The following is a 21239-nucleotide window of genomic DNA, read 5'->3' as shown; positions in this document are numbered from 1 at the left end:
TTTGTGTTTAATGTTAAGAGAGTGGTGACACATTTTAAAAAGTTCAGGTTCAAAGTTTAAATGATCCCTATTAGTTCTCCAATGGATTCAGAAAACCAAAACAATATTAGATGTTATTACAATGTTATTACAACATAATACTTAAAGGAAAAAAGCAACAGCAGTAAAGGTTAATACATTTCAACAAATATAGTACCTGATAGTATACAAAAACAACACACCTGGTAGTATGATGGCAAACCAGGATCTTGCAACACAGCACTGACCAAATTTATTAGCAGGTCAAGAAGTTCACTCTGGCTTTTGCCTAGTCCAAGTAGACCTTCCTGCAAAGTGGTCAGGTTTGGGATATCCTTAGGCACCTGAAGACCCAACACCTTCCCATAGCTGTGCAGGAACTCTACCACTGTGATACAGTGGGAGAAGACAACACCTGACAAAACCAGTCCTGGGATGCGAGACAATTCTGGAAGAGGCTTGTTTGACAACAGACCATACAATAGAATTGATTAGCAAATCACAAATTGGGTTATAACATAATTTTATAAAAGTTTATAAAAACAGGAACAAATATACTGATGTTGCAAATAAACTTTGGCTAGAAGCAAGGTTTTGACATCGCATTATGCTAACAAAACAAGATATTACAGGCATGTAATTATATTAACTAGCTACAATACCTCGAGAACATGTGGGCAAAATTGTGAAAACCACTTATTTGTAGGCAATTTGGTGCCTGAGATTTGCTCTCTTTGTGTCTGTGATTGGACACCGTGCCACGCACACACACACAGACACACACACACATGCGCGCGCACACACAGAGACCCCTCCTACTTTCGCCTTCACAGACACACAGACTCTTTCACTCTGCTCTAGATAGAAACACTGCTCTGTCGCGATTCTTTTTAAAGGTAAGGTGCAGGGTAATTTGTTAATTTTACTTTACAGCAGCGTTTCCGTCGTGTGCGCACGTGTGTGTGTGTGAAAAAAGTGGAGGAAGGGTGTGTAAGACGAGACGGGGGCTCCTTACTTTAACTTCACACACATACACAGCGTCTGCGCGCACAAATGGAAACACTTATCTGTCGTAATTTATTTTTACCTTTTTTTCAAGGTAAGGTGCCGGTTAATTTGTTTTATTTTTACTTTATATTTTGTGTTAATTATTTTTATGTATTTATTTTTTTGGGCTTTGGAATGAATGATTTAAGTTTCCATTATTTCTTATGGGAAAATTCGATTTGGTGTACTAGTGTTTTGGAACACGAGCCCGCTTCTCGTAATCCACGGTTCCACTGTATAGGATTTTACTAACTTTTTCTAGCTGTTTGATGTGCCCTGTCTTTTTTTCCGATCAGACCAAAAACAAGCGAGCCTGAAGGAAGCAAAATGGTTCACCAAGAGGACCAAACAGATCCTTATAACATGGAAATTATGTTTTGTTTTTTTGGGGAGGTACATTTGTTTTTTAACCCTCGGGTTAAAATGGGGCATGCACAAAATTCAGGGCAATATGGCAAATAATTCTGCATTAATCGCCATAACGTTTTTATGCTACGAAAATTATAAAAATAGCTACTACTACTACTAAATAATAATTATAGTTATTATTATTGTTTTATACACTCACCATTTGGTCAGTGAGGCACATGTCCTCAGTGGGCTTTTTCAACTCCTCTATGATCTTCTGCTGCCTCTTCCTCTCCTCCAAGCGTCTTTTGGCATTTGCCCTTCTCTCTGCTTGCCTCTTAGCTGCCAATGCAGCTTGCTGTTGTGCCTCAGCTTCAGCCTTAGCCTTAGCCAGGGCTTTAGCTTTGCTACGGGCTCCTGCTGTTCTTTTCATAGAACATACCATTTCAGAACACAGCTGCTTTGGTCGATCGTTGACAGACTCGTAGATGCCTTTGTCTGAAGATGGAGCTTGATCGTCATGCACAGGCACTTTGCCATTCTCTGACTGTTCATATACAAAACACTGTGTTAGAATTTGTCCCAGATTTCATCTTAGTTTAGTAAACTGCTAATTTCCATCCACCAGCTAGGTCTTACTCACTATATGACAGCTACCAGTGGGGAGGGTAAAGGGCAAACAAAATACTGATTCTACAGTAACTCTAAAAAAACAAATAGAGGCTGGCATTCTGTCATTGCCATGCAGGAAGGACATTTTTGGCTCTTATTTCAGGAAAGTTTTGGGCTTTCATATTTATTCAAGTCTTTTTTTTACTAAATGTATTAAGCACTGAAATCAAGTGTCCTGAAATCAGTGCCGAGACCATAGTGACCATTAAAAAATGACCATCTCCTGCACACATGAGCTCAATGACACCAATAATTAATCTCACTGCCACTAACAGAGAAAGTATGTAATTCCTCCCAACCAAATAGCATGGACACATTTTACTTAACATTATGGCTTATGCAATCTATCATGTAATATATATATCATGTATTTTATTTAATGAGATTATAAGAGAAAGAGTATATTATAGAGTTATTATAGAAACCTTTTTTGCAATAATCTAATAAGTACTTATTAAGTACAACCTCATCGTCAACCTCCAAACACGCAACATTCAGCAACACTAATTATTGGTCTGATCGTCCAGCATCATCTGCAACTGATTCTCTTCTGTTCATGCCTTAAGTTAGATGGTTTCTTATGCATGAGGTTATTAACAGGTCACTTGACAAACAAAAAACATTCCTCTAAAACTGGGACTTGACTTAAAATCAAAGCCAAAAACTTTGCAAAATGTGAGCAAAAAACTTCCTTCCGGCCTCTGTTTTCAGAGTTATGGTGGAGTCTTATTTTGTCTTAATAGATGTGGTCCTATAAGTAGTTCCATGGATTACTATGCTATTAGGATGTTTCAGTTTCTTTCATCTTTTCTTCAAAGAACCTGACAAAAAAATTGCATTGCACTGGAAACCAACCCTGGTCACATGCATGGAAGACTATGCACACAGATCCAAGCCAGGAATCGAACAGCGACCCTGGATGTGCAGGGCGAGGGTGCTAACCACTAGGCTGTATTCATCCATTCTCATTGATCACTTAAAATTATTCACTTAAAGTTGCTTACTTTCCAGGAAAGCCGGTGTGACCGGCTCGGTTGCCCGCATCCCAAAACGCTTTGCACGCTAAGACAAATTTCTTGCAAAATTTCACTTCTTAAGATGAAAATTTGCAAGGCTGAATACTGAAGTACCACTGTATTAAGGGGAAAAAGCTGTCCAAATCTACCTGCTCCCCTTCCAAATCATGAATGAACTGTGAACCAAGAAATCAATTAAATAGAAAATGTTTGACAAAGTAAAGCATGCTAAAAGATATCAAAACCTTCCCAGGAGTGAAATTTCACAATTTGAATCCTGGAATATGCCTGTTCCATGAGGGAGGAAACACTCCGCTGGTCATTCAGCATATTCAGGTCATCAACAGGATTCATTTTACTATCACATAACTACAGATTATAAAACCATTTCCAGTGGCTTGTACAGTGGACACTATAAACCCATCGCTCTGGAATAGGGTCAATTCCAATTGTTTCAAAGTCTAATCTTTATGCTCCCTAACAAACTGGAACATTTTTTCTGATTAGCCACAGGAACAAGTAGTTTTCTCATGGCCACATAGCTGTTTAATCACAATCAGTTTTTATCACTCTGTGTATTGAGATGCTCTTACTATAGCTATTAAACATTAAACTATATCAATTAAACATATCTATAATTTCTACTGTTTTGACCATGCAATTTCACCAAGTTGACATCCCCTCATGGTTTTTCTTCTGAACACTCTAAACACACACTCTAAAACACATACTCTAATGTGCTAATAGATTCTTTACCCAGGTCCAGTAATTTCAAATCCCTGTAGTTGTTTTCTTTGCTTGATGCAGCCCAATAATTTGACTCTTTTAAAATGGTGACTATTTTTGAACATGCAGTTTATATTTACAAAGTCTGAAAACCTCTATTAATTATTTTTTTCTACCGATAACTTAAAGGGCAACAAAATGAAGGGTACATATTATAAATGCCTAAATATATACAGTAAACAGTATTTTTATGCATTATAAATCTGACATATTTACAGCCCTAACCAACATTCGTTTCTTCTTTGCTTCACATTACCTTAGCTTTTAGTTTCTCCTGCCTGATCTTCCTGTTGTTAGCATCTTTCATCCTTTTCAGTCTTGCCTAAGTAAGGGGAAATTAAGAGTTGAGTTACAAAGTGATGAATCTTTTCAAAAGTATTATAATAAGAGTTTCAATAATCTCAATTACATCAATCAACATTAGACATATCAAATAACATTTGATAAATAGGAAAACAATGCTACTTTTTTCAGTTTTGAAGTCACAAAGATATCTCAGTGTCATAAAAAGGGTAAGGCAGGTAAGAATGTGTCAGTGGAGCGAGACAAGAAGTTTGGAAAAGCAAGAGGGAGTAATTGATATAAGGGGAGTGTCAGCACAATGCTGCAAAAAAGACCCAACATGGCACACATCACATGCAGTAATTGTACATACAGTGGAACCTTGAATTACGAGCATAATTCGTTCCGGAAGTGGGCTCTTATTCCAAAACATTTGTAAACCAAAGCAAATTTTCCCATAGGACATAAATTCTAATTTTTCGTTCCACAGCCCAAAAAAATAAACACATGAAAATAAATAACACAAAATATAAGGTAAAAATAAAACAAATGAACCTGTACTTTACCTTTAAAAAAAGTAAAAAATCAATCCCGACAGATAGGTGTTTCCGTTTATGCGCGCAGGCGCTGTGTGTGTGTGTGTGTATGTGTTTCTTTCTCTTGCGCTGCGGAGTGTGTGCGTTATGTGCGTGCGCGCGTAATTTGACACCGTGCTGGTTCACACTCTCTCTCTCTCTTTCTCTCTCTGTCGCCTTTGTGTCTCACACACACACACACACACACACACACACACACAGTAAAGGCGAGAGAGAGTGTGAACAGGCACGGTGTCAAATTACGCACACGCTCACACATAACGCACACACTTAACGACAAAGAGGGAGAAAATAGATTTTTAACCTTTAATGAGACTTTCTTTTCCTTTACATTCGCGCACACGTGTGTTATTAGAAACAGTAAACGCACGCTGTACACACGGGCTTTCAAACACAAAATAAAAAATGTTTTACACACACACGTGGTCACAGTGTTATAGTAAAACAGTACACGCATGCACGGTTGTTAATTATACCAGTAATAGACGAGCTCTAAAGACCCAGCAGGTGAGACAATTATCCCCAATTCCGCAGCGCAAGAGAGAAAAAACTGTTGGCTCAGTTGCGATCACGTGACGCTCTGCGTTAAAACAAGAAGTGCATGCGTGATACATGATACTTGTAAACCAAGACTTGTTCGCTTTTCAAGTAAAAAGTTATTTAAAATCTTTGCTTATCTTGCGGAACACTCGCAAATCGTGTTACTCACAATCTGAGGTTTCACTGTATTTTAATTATATCAGGCAGAACACGCTCACATCAAGTATGTTGGAAATTCAGGACTCATTTCCATGCTTTCATGCACTGGTTTATTCAATATAACGTTCACTAATACAACGGTACCAACCAGCTATATAGCATATTCACCAATCAGCCACAATTTAAACCATAAAAAAAATTTTTTTAGGTTTAGGATCCCCTTGTGCTGGCGTGGGGCATGGCTCCACAAGACCTCTGGTGGTGTGGTGTTTCTGGCATCAGGACGTTAGTGGTGAATCCTTTAGGGTTTTGAGGATTGTGAGGGGGGGACCTCCATGGATTGGCTTATTTGTCTGTTAAAGGTACTTAATCAGATTGAGATCTGGGGAATTTGGAAAATATGCTAATCTTGAACACTTTACCTGCTAAGCCCAAGGTAAGGCAGGGTTGTGATATTCTGACTGTTCTGATATTTTTTTTTAGAGGTGGCCACCACTGACTTTTTTTTTAGCAGTTTGTGCTGCTTTGGCTTTTCTGTGGGATCGGGCTGGGTGGGCTGGCCTTTGCTCCCCAGGGACGTAAATAGGCCTTGGGTGCCCAAGACCATCACCAGATTACTGTTACATCTGTCTCAGATAACTTGAGCAATTAGTTTTTACTAAGGTGATATCTGGGAGTTGAGTCATGCCAACAGGACTTCTTTCTTGTTACAGTACGTTCAAATGTTTAACTACTTATCCAAGTAGCTTCCACATATTTGTATTAAGGATCCTCCCATCTAAAAAGTCTAGTTACATAAACAATAATGAAGCTAAAAGGAGGGGGAGTTGTTAGATAGTGTGTGAAGAAAGTTATTAAGAAGAAAGAGCAATTAAGACAGATTAGGAGGGAGAGTCATTAGGGTCTAACTACCAGAGTGAGGAGGGGAAGTCTGGCTTTCCTTGAGTAAAAAGATCTTGATCTTCCTAGGAATTAATGAAATAGAAGCTTCACTTAACAGAGGTGGAAGTCTTAGGTACAACCTGTTTTGTAGTTTCATGGTTCCTCTTTACCTGTTAAACCTGAAGAATACAAATATGTCAAAATGACTCAACTCCTAGATAACCTAACCAGACCTTCACATACTGTACATACTAATCCCCCCCACCTCCTTCAAAGCACTTATTGTTTCTCTGCATAAGAGCATCTGTCAAAAGCCTAAATGTAAATTATGGGTGATTAATTAGCAACTGATTACTGATTTGATTGGTATTATGCTTTTGATTGCTCATTTATGCTTACTTTCCTTTTTCTCCACTGCTTTCATGCCTCAGTTTGCATTTACAGTCAAGTCTTCACGTTTACAGTTTCGGCTTTGAGTTACATCTTTTGTTGCAGATGATTCAGTTCCACAGTTTCCCTTTAAGCCAAGCAATTGTTAATGGTAAATGATTTATTACTGCATGTAAATTTATAGTCTTATTATTTTATTTTTAACAGTATAAGTCTTCCCAGTGTTTGGTAGTAATTTGCAATTACATACACACTATAGAGGATATATTGTTTGGTCAGAGGTTTTATTGCTCAATCATTTGTCAGATATGATTCTATCTTTTGACTCTGTGTAAATGCATTAACTAATATAGTAAATACCAATTAGAATGTACATGCATATTTCTTCAATATTTATGTTTCATTTGTAAATGTATCTGTTGCCAACACAATCTATACTGCAAGGCACAATAAGTTGTCTGTGTTTACTCAACTAATTGTTTTACTAACTAATAAACTTTTTTTTTTTAAATTTATCATTAGTTTAATCCATTTTGTTTCATACACTAAACCACAAAGAGAACTGGATTACTGGTGAAAAGGAGGTTTTCCACAAATCTTACAATACAGTATACAATACAACTGAAATGCATTTCATGAAATACTTTTGAATTTTAAAATACAATATCGGTTATGGTTATCTTTTTATTTCTCTAAACTCCAAACATTTTCTCAATATGCTTTTATAATTAAGAAATGGAAAATAGTACTAGTTTTGCTTTGCTAGATTCCAGTGGTGACAGTGAAATTCTTTGCACATGATTATTCATCTTAGTCACAGAGTTCATCGCACCTCACACATACAGTAGAACATTCATTTCCACTAAGAACACAGAAAAAAAGATGTACCTAGAGGCATGTGAAAAGAGATTTATAATGTATGACAGTGATGGTGATCTTTTTAAGTGTCATTATGGCCCTTAAGGCATGGGTAATGGGACATTTTATTGAAAAACCTTTTGATTTATAAAAAAAAAACAAAAAAAACTTGTAACAGGGACTAGTCTAATGTACCCATAATAAAATATTTTGTGACAAGGATGATTTAAAACATTGTATGATTACCAATATTTTCTGTGATGGATGTGACAGATGTGACAATGTTATTTTTAAAAAGTCTGTAATTTATTTATTTATTTATTTCACTGTAGTACTGTACCTGTTTTATCCTGGCCATGGCTGTGATAGATAGAGTCTATCCATGGAACACTGGGTATGAGGAAGAAGTACAAAGTAGTAGATGGAAACCAGATCAATCACATGGTCCCATGTACATTTTCAAACTGAGTCACTTTTTATCAGTTTATTTAATTTTTGGTTTTGCATTACTTTATTAAAACGTATGCCTCAAGCAATGAGGTTTGGTTTTAAGTATAGTTTAATGTACGGCATGTTTGCATAATTGCAGTATACGAAGAATTTTGTTTCATTCTTGATTTTCCAAAACAAAATGTTCTTGCATTTAAAGTTTATTTGTATGAGTAGTTTGACTGTGTGGCAACAATTATAATGGTAACACTCAAACATCACCATCGGTGCAGTGCTTTACAAACCCTTAACGTCAGGGCTGGACTGGGACCAAAAAATGGCCCTGGCATTTTTGGCCATAGCGGCCCACCATGATTATTTAAACAAAATGCTGAGGCATATGACATATTAAAGGATATACGCGCTCACTGTTTTGTTTCAAACATTAAACGACAGTAACCTGCATGGAAGCGAATAACCTTGGTAAAAAAAAAATTCTTAATTATTATTATTGTTATTATACAGTCTTTTATAAGCAATTCTCACTCTCTGTCTCTCTCTCTCTCTCTCTCTCTCTCTCTCACACACACACACACACACACACACACACACACACACGAACACACACATGAGTGGCCTCCAACCTAGCAAGGATGAAGAACTCATAGTCTACTATTAAAAGATTTTAAGTCTGACTGCAATAATTTGAGCATTTGCACAGTGTTAGCCTACAAATCCTCCGGATAGCTTACTATTTAGTGAAGACAACATTTTCATTGTTAATTCCATGCGCTGTCATCATTCTGTGTGTCTGTACTAGGCCTACGTGTGTCTACCTAGAAATCCGATAGTCAGTCATGTCATTTATATAGCTCTGGGGGTTTATTTGTTGTACTGCGTGAAGACTGACAACAATTTTGATCAATTGTGACAGACGTAAGACCACTCGTTAATTTGATGTAGATGGCAATGTAGCCTAGCTTAATTGGCAGAGTAGCAGCTAGGTAGGCTAGTGGTGCAGGTTGTCGACAAACACTCAAATGCACGAGTGACACACACACCACAAAAAAACCCTTTGTCTTCCCTACATAAATGTCCCTCCCTTCACTCTGCCAACATTTTGGCTACTTTTTACCGACTCGTAGCTATTCTGAAGCCTCTCAATCTGTCCCTGCTGGGTCACGTCTCTCACCACCTCCTCCTCATCTGTGTAACTAACGTTGACGTTACTCTGTTGTACACTCCCTTGTGCCGCTCCGGCAGCCTGAGCACTCTGGACTGCCTCTGCACTGTTGATGGCCAGCAGCTGCAATTGAACGTGTGGTGGTGGCAAACATTTCTGTGATTTTCGCACATTTTGCTGCTTCCACTTGTAGGCTTTTGCATCTTTTCTCCTGCAGCTTCTCTGCACCCCCTTGCTCTTTTCTCTCTTTTTCTGGTTTAATCATTGTTATAGACGGACTAATTTCAAACTCCGGTCGAACTCTAAATAGCAGATTTTGTCAAGGGGAGATAAGGCCTGGCCAGAAGGGAGGCAGGGCGTGGCCTGAGTTTTTATTGGACTAGCTCAATGTCCTTTAAGACAGTCAACCAATGGGCCGCAATTCGTGTCTCAGATACTCTACCATTGCGGTAATAAATAAGTTGGCCTAATAAACTTTTTAAAAATATTAAATTATGACTGACAGCACGGCGGCCCGGCGGGTATGCCCTATGGTCAGTCCAGGCCTGCTTAAGGTGCAATATACAGACAGGAACTACTTTTCACAGGCCTCCGGGTTAATTTGTTTCGTGTTCTCAGTGCAAATCAATCTTGCGTGAATAAAACAGTTATGATTATTAAACATACACACAGTACTTATGTTCATTTACTGGATTCCAGGGGTTACGATGTACAGTGGAACCTTGAATTACGAGCATAATTCACTCCAGAAGCGGGCTTGCATTCCAAAACACTAAACCAAAGCAAATTTTCCCATTTAAAATAATAGAAACAAATTATTCTTTCCACAGCCAAAAAAAATAACAAAAATAATTAACACAAAATATAAAGTAAAAATAAAACAAATTAACATGCACTTTACCCTTTAAAAAAACAAAAAATAAATCCCGACAGATAAGTGTTTCCGTTTATGTGCGCAGGCGCTGAGTGTGTGTGTGTGTGTGTGTGAAGCCCCTCCTGTCCCGAGAGAGAATGTGTAAACCGACACGGTGTCAAATTACAGGCGCACATAAGAGAGGCTGAGGGAAAAATAGATTTTTAACCTTCTAATGAGACTTTCTTACACAGTAAACCTTTCTCCTTTCTTATTTAAATTTTACATAAACACACATTAACGGAAAGACTGTTTTGTCAGAAAAATTTGCAAGAAACATCACTAATGACACTCGTGTGAGCACATACTAACAGAACAAACAAACAAATGAACCTGCACTTTACCTTGAAAAGAATCGCGAAAGAGCAGTTTTTCTGTGAAGAATCCACATCACTTAATATGTGGACACTAGACCTGCTGTATGCTAATGTTAAAGGCACTTACAGTGCTGCAGCACTTCCCCCCCTGGGAAGGTCGGATCACAACCTGGTCCACCTCATGCCAACATACAAACCACTTGTTTAGAGACAGCCTGTGAGGTGTGTAAGAAGGTGGTCAGATGGAGCCACTGCTACATTACAGGATTGTTTCTAGGCTACAGACTGGAAGGTTCTCAGTGCATCATATGGCGAGGACATTGATGGAATGACAGACTGCATCATGGAGTACATTAACTTCTGTGTTGACACATGTGTACCGATGAGAGATATTCGCTGTTTCCCCAACAACAAACTCTGGGTCACCAAGGACATTAAAGCGTGTTTAAATGCAAAAAAAAGGGAAGAAGGCTCAAAAAATGCTAACTGGTAAAATCAAGGAGGGGAAAGAGTCATAAAGGGGAAAACTGGAACAAAGGCTGAAACAGAACAACACAAGAGAGGTGTGGAGGGGCATGAGGAGCATCACTGGCTATAAGACAAGCGGCCAGGCTATTGAGGGAAATGTGGAACGTGCATACGACCTCAACACTTTCTTTAATAGATTTGATGTCCCTATGTCTCACACTTCTCCCGGCTTCAGCCCCAATCCACACTTTCCTGGTCCTATGTCCTCCCCTACACAGAGATCAGTCACAGTCACTACTCCTGCACTCCCAGCAATCAATATCTCAGTGGATCAGGTAAAACATGGCCTCAGGGAGATCAGCCCTACAAAAGCTGTAGGTCCGGATAAGATCAATCCGAGAGTCCTGAAATCTTGTGCTCCCCAACTATGTGGTGTCGTTCAGTACCTCTTTAGCCTGAGCCTACTTTCTCTCTGCAGAAAGTGCCTGCACTGTGGAAAACATCATGCATTGTGCCCAAAACACCACGTCCTTGTGCCCAGAACGACTTTAGGCCTGTTGCTTTGAGAGACTGAAGCTGGATACACTTCGTCTTCGTTGCAGAGTCATGCCCCCTGCAGAAGTTCTCTGACGACTCTGTGGTTGGGTGTATAAAGGAGGGTGACACCTCGGAGTACCAGTCTGTAGTGGGTGACTTCGTTTCCTGGTGTGAGCGTAATCACCTACAACTGAACATCAGGAAAACGAAAGAGAGGGTTGTAGACTTTAGGAGAAGCAAGACCCCTGTGACTTCTATATCTGTAAAGGGGGAGATAGTGGACATGGTCTCTGAATACAAATATCCGGGAGTCCATCTGGACAACAAACTTGACTGGTCACTCAACACAACGGCACTCTACAAGAAAGGACAGAGTCGGTTGTACTTTCTTCGAAGGCTCAGGTCTTTTAACGTCTGTAACACCATTCTGCGGATGTTCTATGAAACCGTTGTGGCGAGTGGCATTTTTTACGCTGTTGTCTGTTGGGGTGATAACATTAAGGTGTCTGATAAGAACAAACTAAACTAAGCAATTTAAAAGGCCGGATCTGTGCTAGGCATGGAGCTTGACTCTGTGGATGTAGTGGTGAAGAGGAGGATTCTATCCAAAGTACAATCCATTTTGAACAATCCTTTTCACCCGCTATACAGTGTCTTCGCTGAACAGAGGAGCAGTTTCAGCCAGAGACTGATTACTATTAAGTGTTCCACAGAGCGCCACAGGAGATCCTTTCTCCCAACAGCCATAAAACTCTTCTCTGTAACTTATACACATATGTATGTGGATTTTTCATTAACTGTTACACAAAAGGACATTAACACTTACCATATTAATAATATGATAAATGCAATACTACTTCCCAATAAAATATGTAATACAAGATTACATATAATAATAAAATATTACATACATATACTAGATTACCGTGCAATACTTACAAGTGGTCTTGAGTCATATTCTGATGGTACTTACTGTTTTAGGAATTTTTTTTTGACTATTTTTATTATTATTTATTACCTTTATTACCTTTTCTTAGTTAACAACTGTGAGCACCTGTAACCGAGCATAAGCAATTTCCCTCTTGGATTAAAAAAGTTATTTGTGTCATGCTCTCAGCGCTCCGCGCTGATCTAAGACCGCTCCTGTCATTAGACGTTTCCGTTCCCACGCTGTCATGCTCTTCATCACGCACCCTTGTTTTCCCCCGCTGTCATGTCACTTCCATGTCACTTCCACGCCCCCGCTCTGCCCCGCCTGCACACCGGTTTCTCATTCAGCGCTGATTTCCCTGAGCTTATAAGGAAGCGCAGTGCACCAGGTCTTTGCCAGATTATTGTGTATCTCTAACCAGTTTTCTCGCGTTTACTTTGATAGCCTTCACGTTGCCAAGTTTTTTCCGATTCTCATTTTTCTTCTCCTCGCCTTTCGATTCTGATTTGTTTGCTACGCTGACGGATTACACGGCTCACGACCCAACGCGCGCTCTCTCGACTACGGCTCGTCTTTACAACTCAGCACAGACACCACATTGACGGACTTCACGGCTCACGACCCAACGCGCACCTCCACGACTACGGCTTATCTTCACATCCCAGCACAAACAGCACGCTGACGGATTTCCTGGCTCTCTATCCAACTTGCTCTCTCCCTGACTTCAACCTAGCGTGACGCTCGCGGCACGATTTGAGCGCCAGCGGATTTCTCGGCTCTGCACTCGCTCATTCATCCTCGACCAGTCAACGCTTCGTTCCTGCACCTGCGTCTGGATCCGCCTCTGCGAACCGACGGACACGACGTCCCTTCGTGACAGATCGTGACAATTTGAATCTTGAAAGAGCAGTGAGTGTGTGTGTGTGAGAGAGAGAGAGAGCGAGAGAGAGAGAGAGAGAGAGAGAGAGTGTGACCCGGCACGGTTTCAAATTTCACGCGCACACACACATAACGACAGAGAGGGCTGTGGGAGAAAATGGATTCTTAACCTTCTAATGAGACTTTCTTTTACTTTACACTCGTGCACACGTGTTATAAGAAACAGTACATGCTCGCTGTACACACACGCTTACAAGCACAAAATAAAATATGTTTTACACACACACGGTCACAGTGTTATAGTAAACAGTACACATGTGCACGGATGTTGATTATACCAGTAAGAGACGCGCACTAAGACCCAGCAGGGGAGAAGATTTAACCACAATTCCGCAGCACAAGAGAGAGAAAAACCATTGGCTCAGTTGTAATCACGTGACGCTCTGCATCAAAACAAGAAGCACATGTGTGATACATGATACTTGGTACGCGTAAACTAAGGCTTGCTCATTTTTCAAAACAGAATTTCTTTAAAATCTTTGCTCGTCTTGCGGAACATTCGCAAACTGCATTACTCGCAATCCGAGGTTTCACTGTAATTGGTTTCTCCTGTTAGTTATATAAGCAAATTTATTAACCTTACAGAAAAAAGAAAGCTAGACTATCATAATCATCATTGTATTTTAAGCCATTCGAGATCAATGCGGTGTGCTATATGTAAGGATATGTTGGATAAAGTAAATGCATAGAAACCCTAAATATTACTGCATTTGTATTTAAGGTGCTGCTCCTTTTAATATAAATCCTGTTTTTTTTTTTTTCATTCTTGGGAGTCGGTGTTTCATTTAAAAAATTATAATAAAATTCATTGAGTTTCTTTTACTATTTATGTATCCATTCTGCCACATTAAAATTTACTTAAAGAATGATTAAAAATTTTATTTTTTGCTAAAGACAGCAAGTGAAGGTTATTCACAGACATTGACGGAGCTGTCTAAAATAATCAACAAATCTTTGACTAAGGTAAACATAGCAAAGAATTGGTTTCAGTGAGATGATTGCTAGATTGTTGATGCTTGTTTAGTCATTCTTTCTCTCATGTTAGTAATTAGCCACTTTATTCGTTTTAAATGTAAATATTTAACTTTGTGATGGTTTAAATATTTAATTATTTGTCATATGAAACTTACAGGACAGTAAAATGATTTTGTTTTGCATATCACAGTTAAGAAGTAAGGGTCAGCGCATGGGCTGAGACCACAGGGTCAGGCAGGATACAGTGCCCCTGGAGGAGATAGGGTTAAAGAGAGTTGGCAATGCTGGGGCTTGACTACTATGACTCAAACTATGACTAGGTCACCATTAGACCATACATAACTTGATCAGACAATGAATGAATGGGTCAATTTCTACTGTATTCTAGATACATGAACGAGGGAGCTTTTGTGTGAAACCGGGCAAATCTGCCACAGAGACGTTTGGCATGATGTTGCAATGAGTCTTCTGAGGTGTTTTGAGAGGCATTCTCACTTCAAGAGTGGAAGAACATTACTGGAAGACGATAAGAGAAACAGAAGACCTACAACAAGCTCAAGCCCTGAAAACGTTGTCTATGAGTCAAAGAACATCACTAGAAGGCAAGCTAAAGGTCGAAAACCTTCGGCGAAGAAAGGCATCGGAGAACAATCCACAACATTGGTACCATCGTCGGTCTGTCATACGGAACAGTACAGGCAATCCTTGCGTGATTTTAACAAGCACTTGTCTTGCTGCCGACCCAGAAGCATTACGAACATTGCATCGAAAAATGCCAAGAACTCCGTCAGCGTGGCATGGATGACCCATCCTTCATGTCGAAGTTCATTACCAGTGATGATACTTGGGTGGATGAGTACAAGCCTGAGACACAGCAACATTATTCAAAGTGAAAAAGTCCGTCATCACCACGACTGAAAAAGGCAAGGCAGGTCCACAGCTTGACCAAGTGCATGCTCATCGTCTTTTTCTACATTCACAGCATTGTGCATCAAGAATTCGTCCCCAGAACATCAATAGCGAATTCTATTGCCAGATTTTAAGGAGTCTGAGGGAGGAGCAGAGCTTATCTGTAAACTTTATGCCCCCTCTTAATATAGCCTCCTAACATACAGAAAATCTATTTGATGAGACTCTCCTTTCTATCAGATGATGTCTAATAATCTGTGTTCCCTCTCACTCTTTCTCACTCCCTCAGGATACATTCAGGAATTTAAAATTTATATTCTGTATTTATATATTTTTTTAAATGTTGCTTTGTGACAATGTCTGTTGCTTAAACCCCTATACAAATTTTCTGTATTTTTCTACCCATCCTGAGGCATCTGGAGATTGTGCCAGCTTTAGTAGACAAAGGCCAACCCTGCAAGGTTTCTGAGGCATCCAGAGAAGGACCAGCTCCAGCTGGATTCTGCTTTATGATGGCTGGAGCTACACATCCTGCTCCTGTGCTTCCAGTGACCCAGACCCCATCTGCCCTCTGCACCTACTGACTCCCTGTGCTGAACTGGACTTCATGTTAATATAAATAACTTCTGGTATATTGAACTTTCACCTGCACAACACACATGATGTTATTTCTATCTGTTATCACCCAGATGAGGATGGGTTCCCTAATTGGGATGGGTTCCCTGATCCTGAGTCTGGTTCCTCTCAAGGTTTCTTCCTATTGCCATCTCAGGGAGTTTTTCCTTGCCACCGTCGCTTGCTCATCAGAGACATTTCATTCATCATTCATTCATCTAATTATTATCTAGACACATTTTTCTCACACACACACGCTTCCAAATATTTTCTTTTCTAAATAAATAAATAAATATATATATATATATATATATATATATATATATATATAATTCTTTAATTTTTGTGAAGCTGCTTAGAGACAATGACCATTGTTAAAACGCTTTATAAATAAAATTGAATTGAATTGAACAAATAGACTAGAAATTAATCAAGCTGTGTGGGAGCTTTGAATGCCATTAGTTGACAAACAGCTACTTCACCTTTTTCTTCATTTTCTTCTTGATCTTGGTCAATTTAACTTTATCCTCCTCTGTGAGCTCCTCTGTTAAAATAAAAATAAGGAAAAATATGTTTTCTTGTGATTTAATAATTAAGCCATTTGATTAGTTAAACTCTCCATGCAAAAACTGCCCTACATTCCTTCTTTATAAATGCCATATGTTTATATGTTCCACGGTTAAATCTTTAAATCCTACCTTTTTCCTCCAGTCTCTTTAGCATTCTGGCATCTATTTTGCTCAGTAGATCAACAAATTTCAATTTAGGAGGTCTGCCAGGACGCCTACGCTGGGCACCCTTGAGCTGACGAGCTCTAGACTGAAGCTTGACTTCCTTGTCTGGGTTTGGAGGGCGACCACGTCTGCCAGTTATTGCCATAATCATGGATGGGACCTCTTCATTGGCCAGGAGAAACCATTTCTTCCCCTGTAATCATAAACCCCTTCATAAATTTCAACAAAAAAAAAAAGCAATAATTTAAAGGAATGTAATTAAGTGAACGAAGAATTAATTATAGGTTTATCGTCATACCTCACTCTTTGGTAAGCATCTTAAGATAAGAGAGTTACTGTCATTTGCTTAAAAAATTCACATGTTCAATCAAACCTCTATAACCTCCATCGGTCTGTCATACGGAACATCCCTGCACTGGCTACCTGTTAAGTTTAGAATTGAATACAACAACTAGCATCACTTACGTACAAGGCTCTAATACCTCATTTCCACTACACTGGTGCTGGTGCCAGATGCCGGCGCATTTACACTAGACAGGAGCTCAGCGGGAGCTCCAATCTTCCTTGGCCTAAGAATGCTCGCCCTATCATCCGGAGATTGCTGGTTTGATCACCGGGTGATGCTGTAACCTCTTGCAGCCGGAAGTCTAGTGAGAGCTGATTGGCCGAGCTTTCTTAGAAGGGAGCAGATAGCACTGGAGTGTGTTACGCCACCCCAAGGGGGCGTGAGCAAGCCGTTTCAAAAGATGCAGTGGGCTGGCGTCACGTGGTTCGGAGGAAACGTGTGATAGTCTTCGGCCCTCCCTACTGAGTGGTAGTAGTAGCCTTAATGTAGGAGCCCCCCTAGTAAGGTGGAGGAACCCACATGGACATGACTAAATTAAAGGAAAAAATCAGGGGAAAAAACAAAAGGACATGTCTTTAGACTGGCATACACATAATTCTTCCCATAACCTTGTACTCCAGTACACCTAAATGCACCATTATCATCTAGTGCTGCTAATATCATGAACGACGGCTATGCTAATTCTTTTCCACCTGTTCCTTCTTTTTCTACCCATCCTGAGGCAACTGGAGATTTGCCAGCTCCAGTAGACAGAGGCCAACCCAGCAAGGATCCTGAGGTATCCAGAAAAGGACCACCTCCAGCTGAATTTTTAAATAAATAAATAAATACCCAAAAAAAAAGACTTTGTGAAGCTGCGTTAAGACAATTATCATTTTTAAAAGCACTATATAAGTAAAGTTAAATTAAAAATATAATATTCTGGTGGTTGGGGACCATTGATTTAGATGCATGAATATTTATGTGCGCAGGTGTTCTTATGCTTGATTAGTGTATGTGTGACAAATAAATGCTTTTTCTATAATCCTCCAAAGTTTTCAGCCCACAGACCTCAGGTGTTTCTCGCTCCTCATAAAAGTCCCCCACAGGCATACGTGGGCTAAAACTGAAGTGCTCCCTGGTCACTCCCATCAGATTTTCCTCATGCCTCTTCAGGTACTAAAAAACATACCAAGTCTATATTTAAAATTTTAATAAACAGCAATAACATAAATCATCATAAAAATTTAATAAATTTAAGAAGCAAAACTTAAATTAAAAGCATTTACAAAATGAGCATAAGTATTGATGTTTCTTCCCAATTTTTCAGTCCAAACATAAAAAAATAAATAAAATGGCTTTATTCACAGCTTTGTTCAAGTGTTTAACTAGTTCCTGTTTATCAGACATCCAGGAATGATTGAGCATTACCTTAATGACTTCAGGAAACTGTTTCATCCTTCTCCCACAGGGTGTATAGTACCAAGTTTCTCCTTTCAGTCGGTTGTCAAGTTTCCGCACACGAATTTCTCGCCTCCATCTAAAAAAGCCAATCATAGGTTGACATAAAAAAAATATATATATCACGTCTGTACACCATCCACTTTAGAAAACTGGATTGTTTTTTTTTGTTTTAATGAATGTATTTTACATAGTAACAACTTTACATAGTAACAACTAAATACTGTACTAACAACCTGTTATATCAAATAACATAGAATACACCAGTGTAATGTGCAAATTTACACAGTGATACAAATGCACTAATTATGATGCAAATAATAATAATAAAACAAACAAATAAATAAATAATGTTAAAAAACATTCAAATATTAAGTTCTACTGATTTAGTTAATGCTACTTTATGCTGATATTTTTACATATTGTGGATTCCTTTTGGCCTATCCAGTTTACAATCGTATAGTTCTTACCCATGCATGAGAGGGAAAATGACTTGCTCTTCTGAGGCAATTCTTCGCTTTGGTGTATCACCTAGGAATAACAAGTGGATGTAAGCCTATGTAACCCACCTTAGAGACCATCTATGTAAATATAAAGTTTTTTTTCTGATTTATTGGTCAGAACTCATTTTTTCAATGATATTTTTACGTTTCATACATTGGAGGACCTAAAACCAGTCTCCGAAAATTTTCTGTCTTATGTGTGCATGTACAGTGGGGGATAAAAGTATTTGATCCCCTACAGAAGTTTGCCCACTTACAAAAAAATGAAGGGTCTATAATTTTTATTATAGGTTTATGGTAAAGGATTAAAACAGAATATCAACCAAAAATCCAGAAAAAGCACATAATACAAATGTTATGAATTAAGGTGCATTTTAATGAGGAAAATAAGTATTTGATCCCCGAGCAAAACTATGACTTAGTACTTGGTAGAGAAATCCTTGCTGGAAAGCACAGTGGGAAGACATTTCTTGTAGTTGTTTACCAGATTTGCACACATCTTGGGATCTTACTCTTTACAGATTTTCTCTAAATGTTTATGGTTTCTTGCCTGTTGCTTGGCAACTCGAAGTTACAGCTCTCTCCGTGAATTTTCTATTGGTTTAAGGTCTAAAGACTGAAAAAGAAGCCTTGCTGCACTGAAGGATTTCAATCCATGCAGGTGTATTGTGATACCAATGGTTTGTTTGATGACTGTGCCCCCAACTACCTTGATTCACAGAAGATTCTTTTTCTTTTCTTCCAAGAGTAATAAAATAAATCCTGTGTGTTATTAATTTTTGAGGGCCAGTATAAGAAACAGTTCATAACAATTAAACGACAAAGTTTTAAAGAACAAACTTGTACTGTAAGTCATGTGCTTAACATCGCTGCTACAATAAATTGACATGTGGGTCACAGAACCAACATGCATAAAAAGGTTGATGTGTTGCCACATCGCAAAAGAAACGCATCCTTTTAATTATCCAGGGATAATACGTTTGAATTCTGATGTCATTGCTATCAATAGACGAAAGACTAAGAGAGTGAAAATGTCTGTGCTCTCAGGAAGTAGGTGCGGTGTTCTCTGTTCTCTATCAATTAAAATGGAATGTGTTACATTTACGCATTTGGCAGACACTTTTACCCAGAGCGACTTACTTTTTTTTTTTTCAATCTCATTATACATCTGAGCAGTTACGGGGTAAGGGCCTTGCTAAAGGGCCCAACAGTGGCAACTCGGTGGTTGTGGGGTTTGAACCTGGGATCTTCCGAACCGTAGTCCAATGCCTTAACCACTGAGCTACCCCTGGCCACCATCCTCGGTTGTCACATAATAGGGTATAAAAGTGATAAATAAATAAAAGTTGACACAAAAGCAGCTCCTATCTGCTGTATTGTGGAAATAGTGTTCGCCTTTTCATTTCTTTTTTGGATTTTTTTCCCCCAGATTTTTGCCCTAATTCAGTCATGTCCAATTTCTCTCCACCATTAGGGGACTCCCCATTAAGGCTACTACGTCCACTCAGTCGGGAGGGCCGAAGACTATCACGTGTTTCCCCCGAACCACGTGACGCCAGCCAGCCGCATCTTTTCGAACTGCTTAGTCACGCACCCCCGGTAACACTCGGAGGACAGCGCTATCCATTCCTTCCGCTTGCAAGAGCTCACAGCTCACTTTACCTTTGCGCCACTTAGAGGCCATTTTCTTAGTCTCTTACCCTTTTCATTTCTGTTCAATTCTGGCTTGTTTGTTTTTAGCTTGAATGTACCCTAAAAAGTTCTTGGTTGAAAAATTAAAGTGAGCCTGAACACTTTTTGAACACAGACACACACTCCCAGCTCCGCAATGACCAAATACAACACTGGTCTAACAGATTTTCCTTCAAGACATTGACTAGTTTAGGCCCACTTCATCATTTAGCCCCCCCCTCGAAGCCCCTGAAGCAAATAGGTATGAGATTTGTAACCTGTTATGGTGCTGTCATCACTGTTCTTCACTTTTTCATCCAAAATAACTTTGATTTTTGATGACTTTAAACACTTTCCAGCAACTATTTTTGGTCTGGCCTTCTTCACATTTCCAGATTTTGAAACCGGATGGGCAACATTTTGGCTCAAGTACACGTCATTGATAAGATCTTCTTTGAGCAGACATGATGAAGCTCCATCAGGCACCTGGCTTGTAGTAGTATCTTTGGAATTTTTGTTTGTCTTCGTAGCAAACAGCAAATTTTCGTCGTTTTTCTTGTTACCCTTCCTTTTTTTCACTTTGGGAGCATTATGTGCTGAATTTTTTATGTTTTGTATTGAACCTAACAGGCAGAGGCAGAAATAAAGGAAAAAAGCAAAATTATAATTCAATACAGCATAAGCTCTTGGGTTGACATAAGTCGACTAAACAACACGTTTCTTTCATTAAGTGTT

The 21239-nt window shown here is 39.1% G+C and overlaps 1 protein-coding gene across 2 annotated transcripts in view; it reads right to left on the bottom strand.

Annotated features, from left to right (window-relative positions):
- The window catches only part of baz2a (bromodomain adjacent to zinc finger domain, 2A), a 116335-nt gene that overhangs the window by 70070 nt on the left and 25026 nt on the right, over positions 1-21239 (bottom strand). The window contains exons 5-13 of one of the 2 annotated variants that reach the window (XM_053482655.1): positions 20783-21127; positions 18801-18861; positions 18301-18409; positions 17941-18048; positions 16509-16737; positions 16293-16354; positions 4144-4209; positions 1634-1960; positions 222-476 (exon numbers count right to left, since the gene is read on the bottom strand). In XM_053482655.1, coding sequence (XP_053338630.1) covers positions 222-476; positions 1634-1960; positions 4144-4209; positions 16293-16354; positions 16509-16737; positions 17941-18048; positions 18301-18409; positions 18801-18861; positions 20783-21127 — 1562 coding nt within the window. The remainder of the gene's footprint in view (positions 1-221; positions 477-1633; positions 1961-4143; positions 4210-16292; positions 16355-16508; positions 16738-17940; positions 18049-18300; positions 18410-18800; positions 18862-20782; positions 21128-21239) is intronic. The other variant, XM_053482656.1, reaches the window with a different exon arrangement.

The sequence above is a fragment of the Clarias gariepinus genome, chromosome 22 (assembly GCF_024256425.1).
Source record: "Clarias gariepinus isolate MV-2021 ecotype Netherlands chromosome 22, CGAR_prim_01v2, whole genome shotgun sequence".
NCBI classification, from domain to species: Eukaryota; Metazoa; Chordata; class Actinopteri; order Siluriformes; family Clariidae; genus Clarias; species Clarias gariepinus.
Note: the sequence above shows the minus strand (reverse complement) of the source record. Positions and strands in the feature narration are given on the sequence as shown.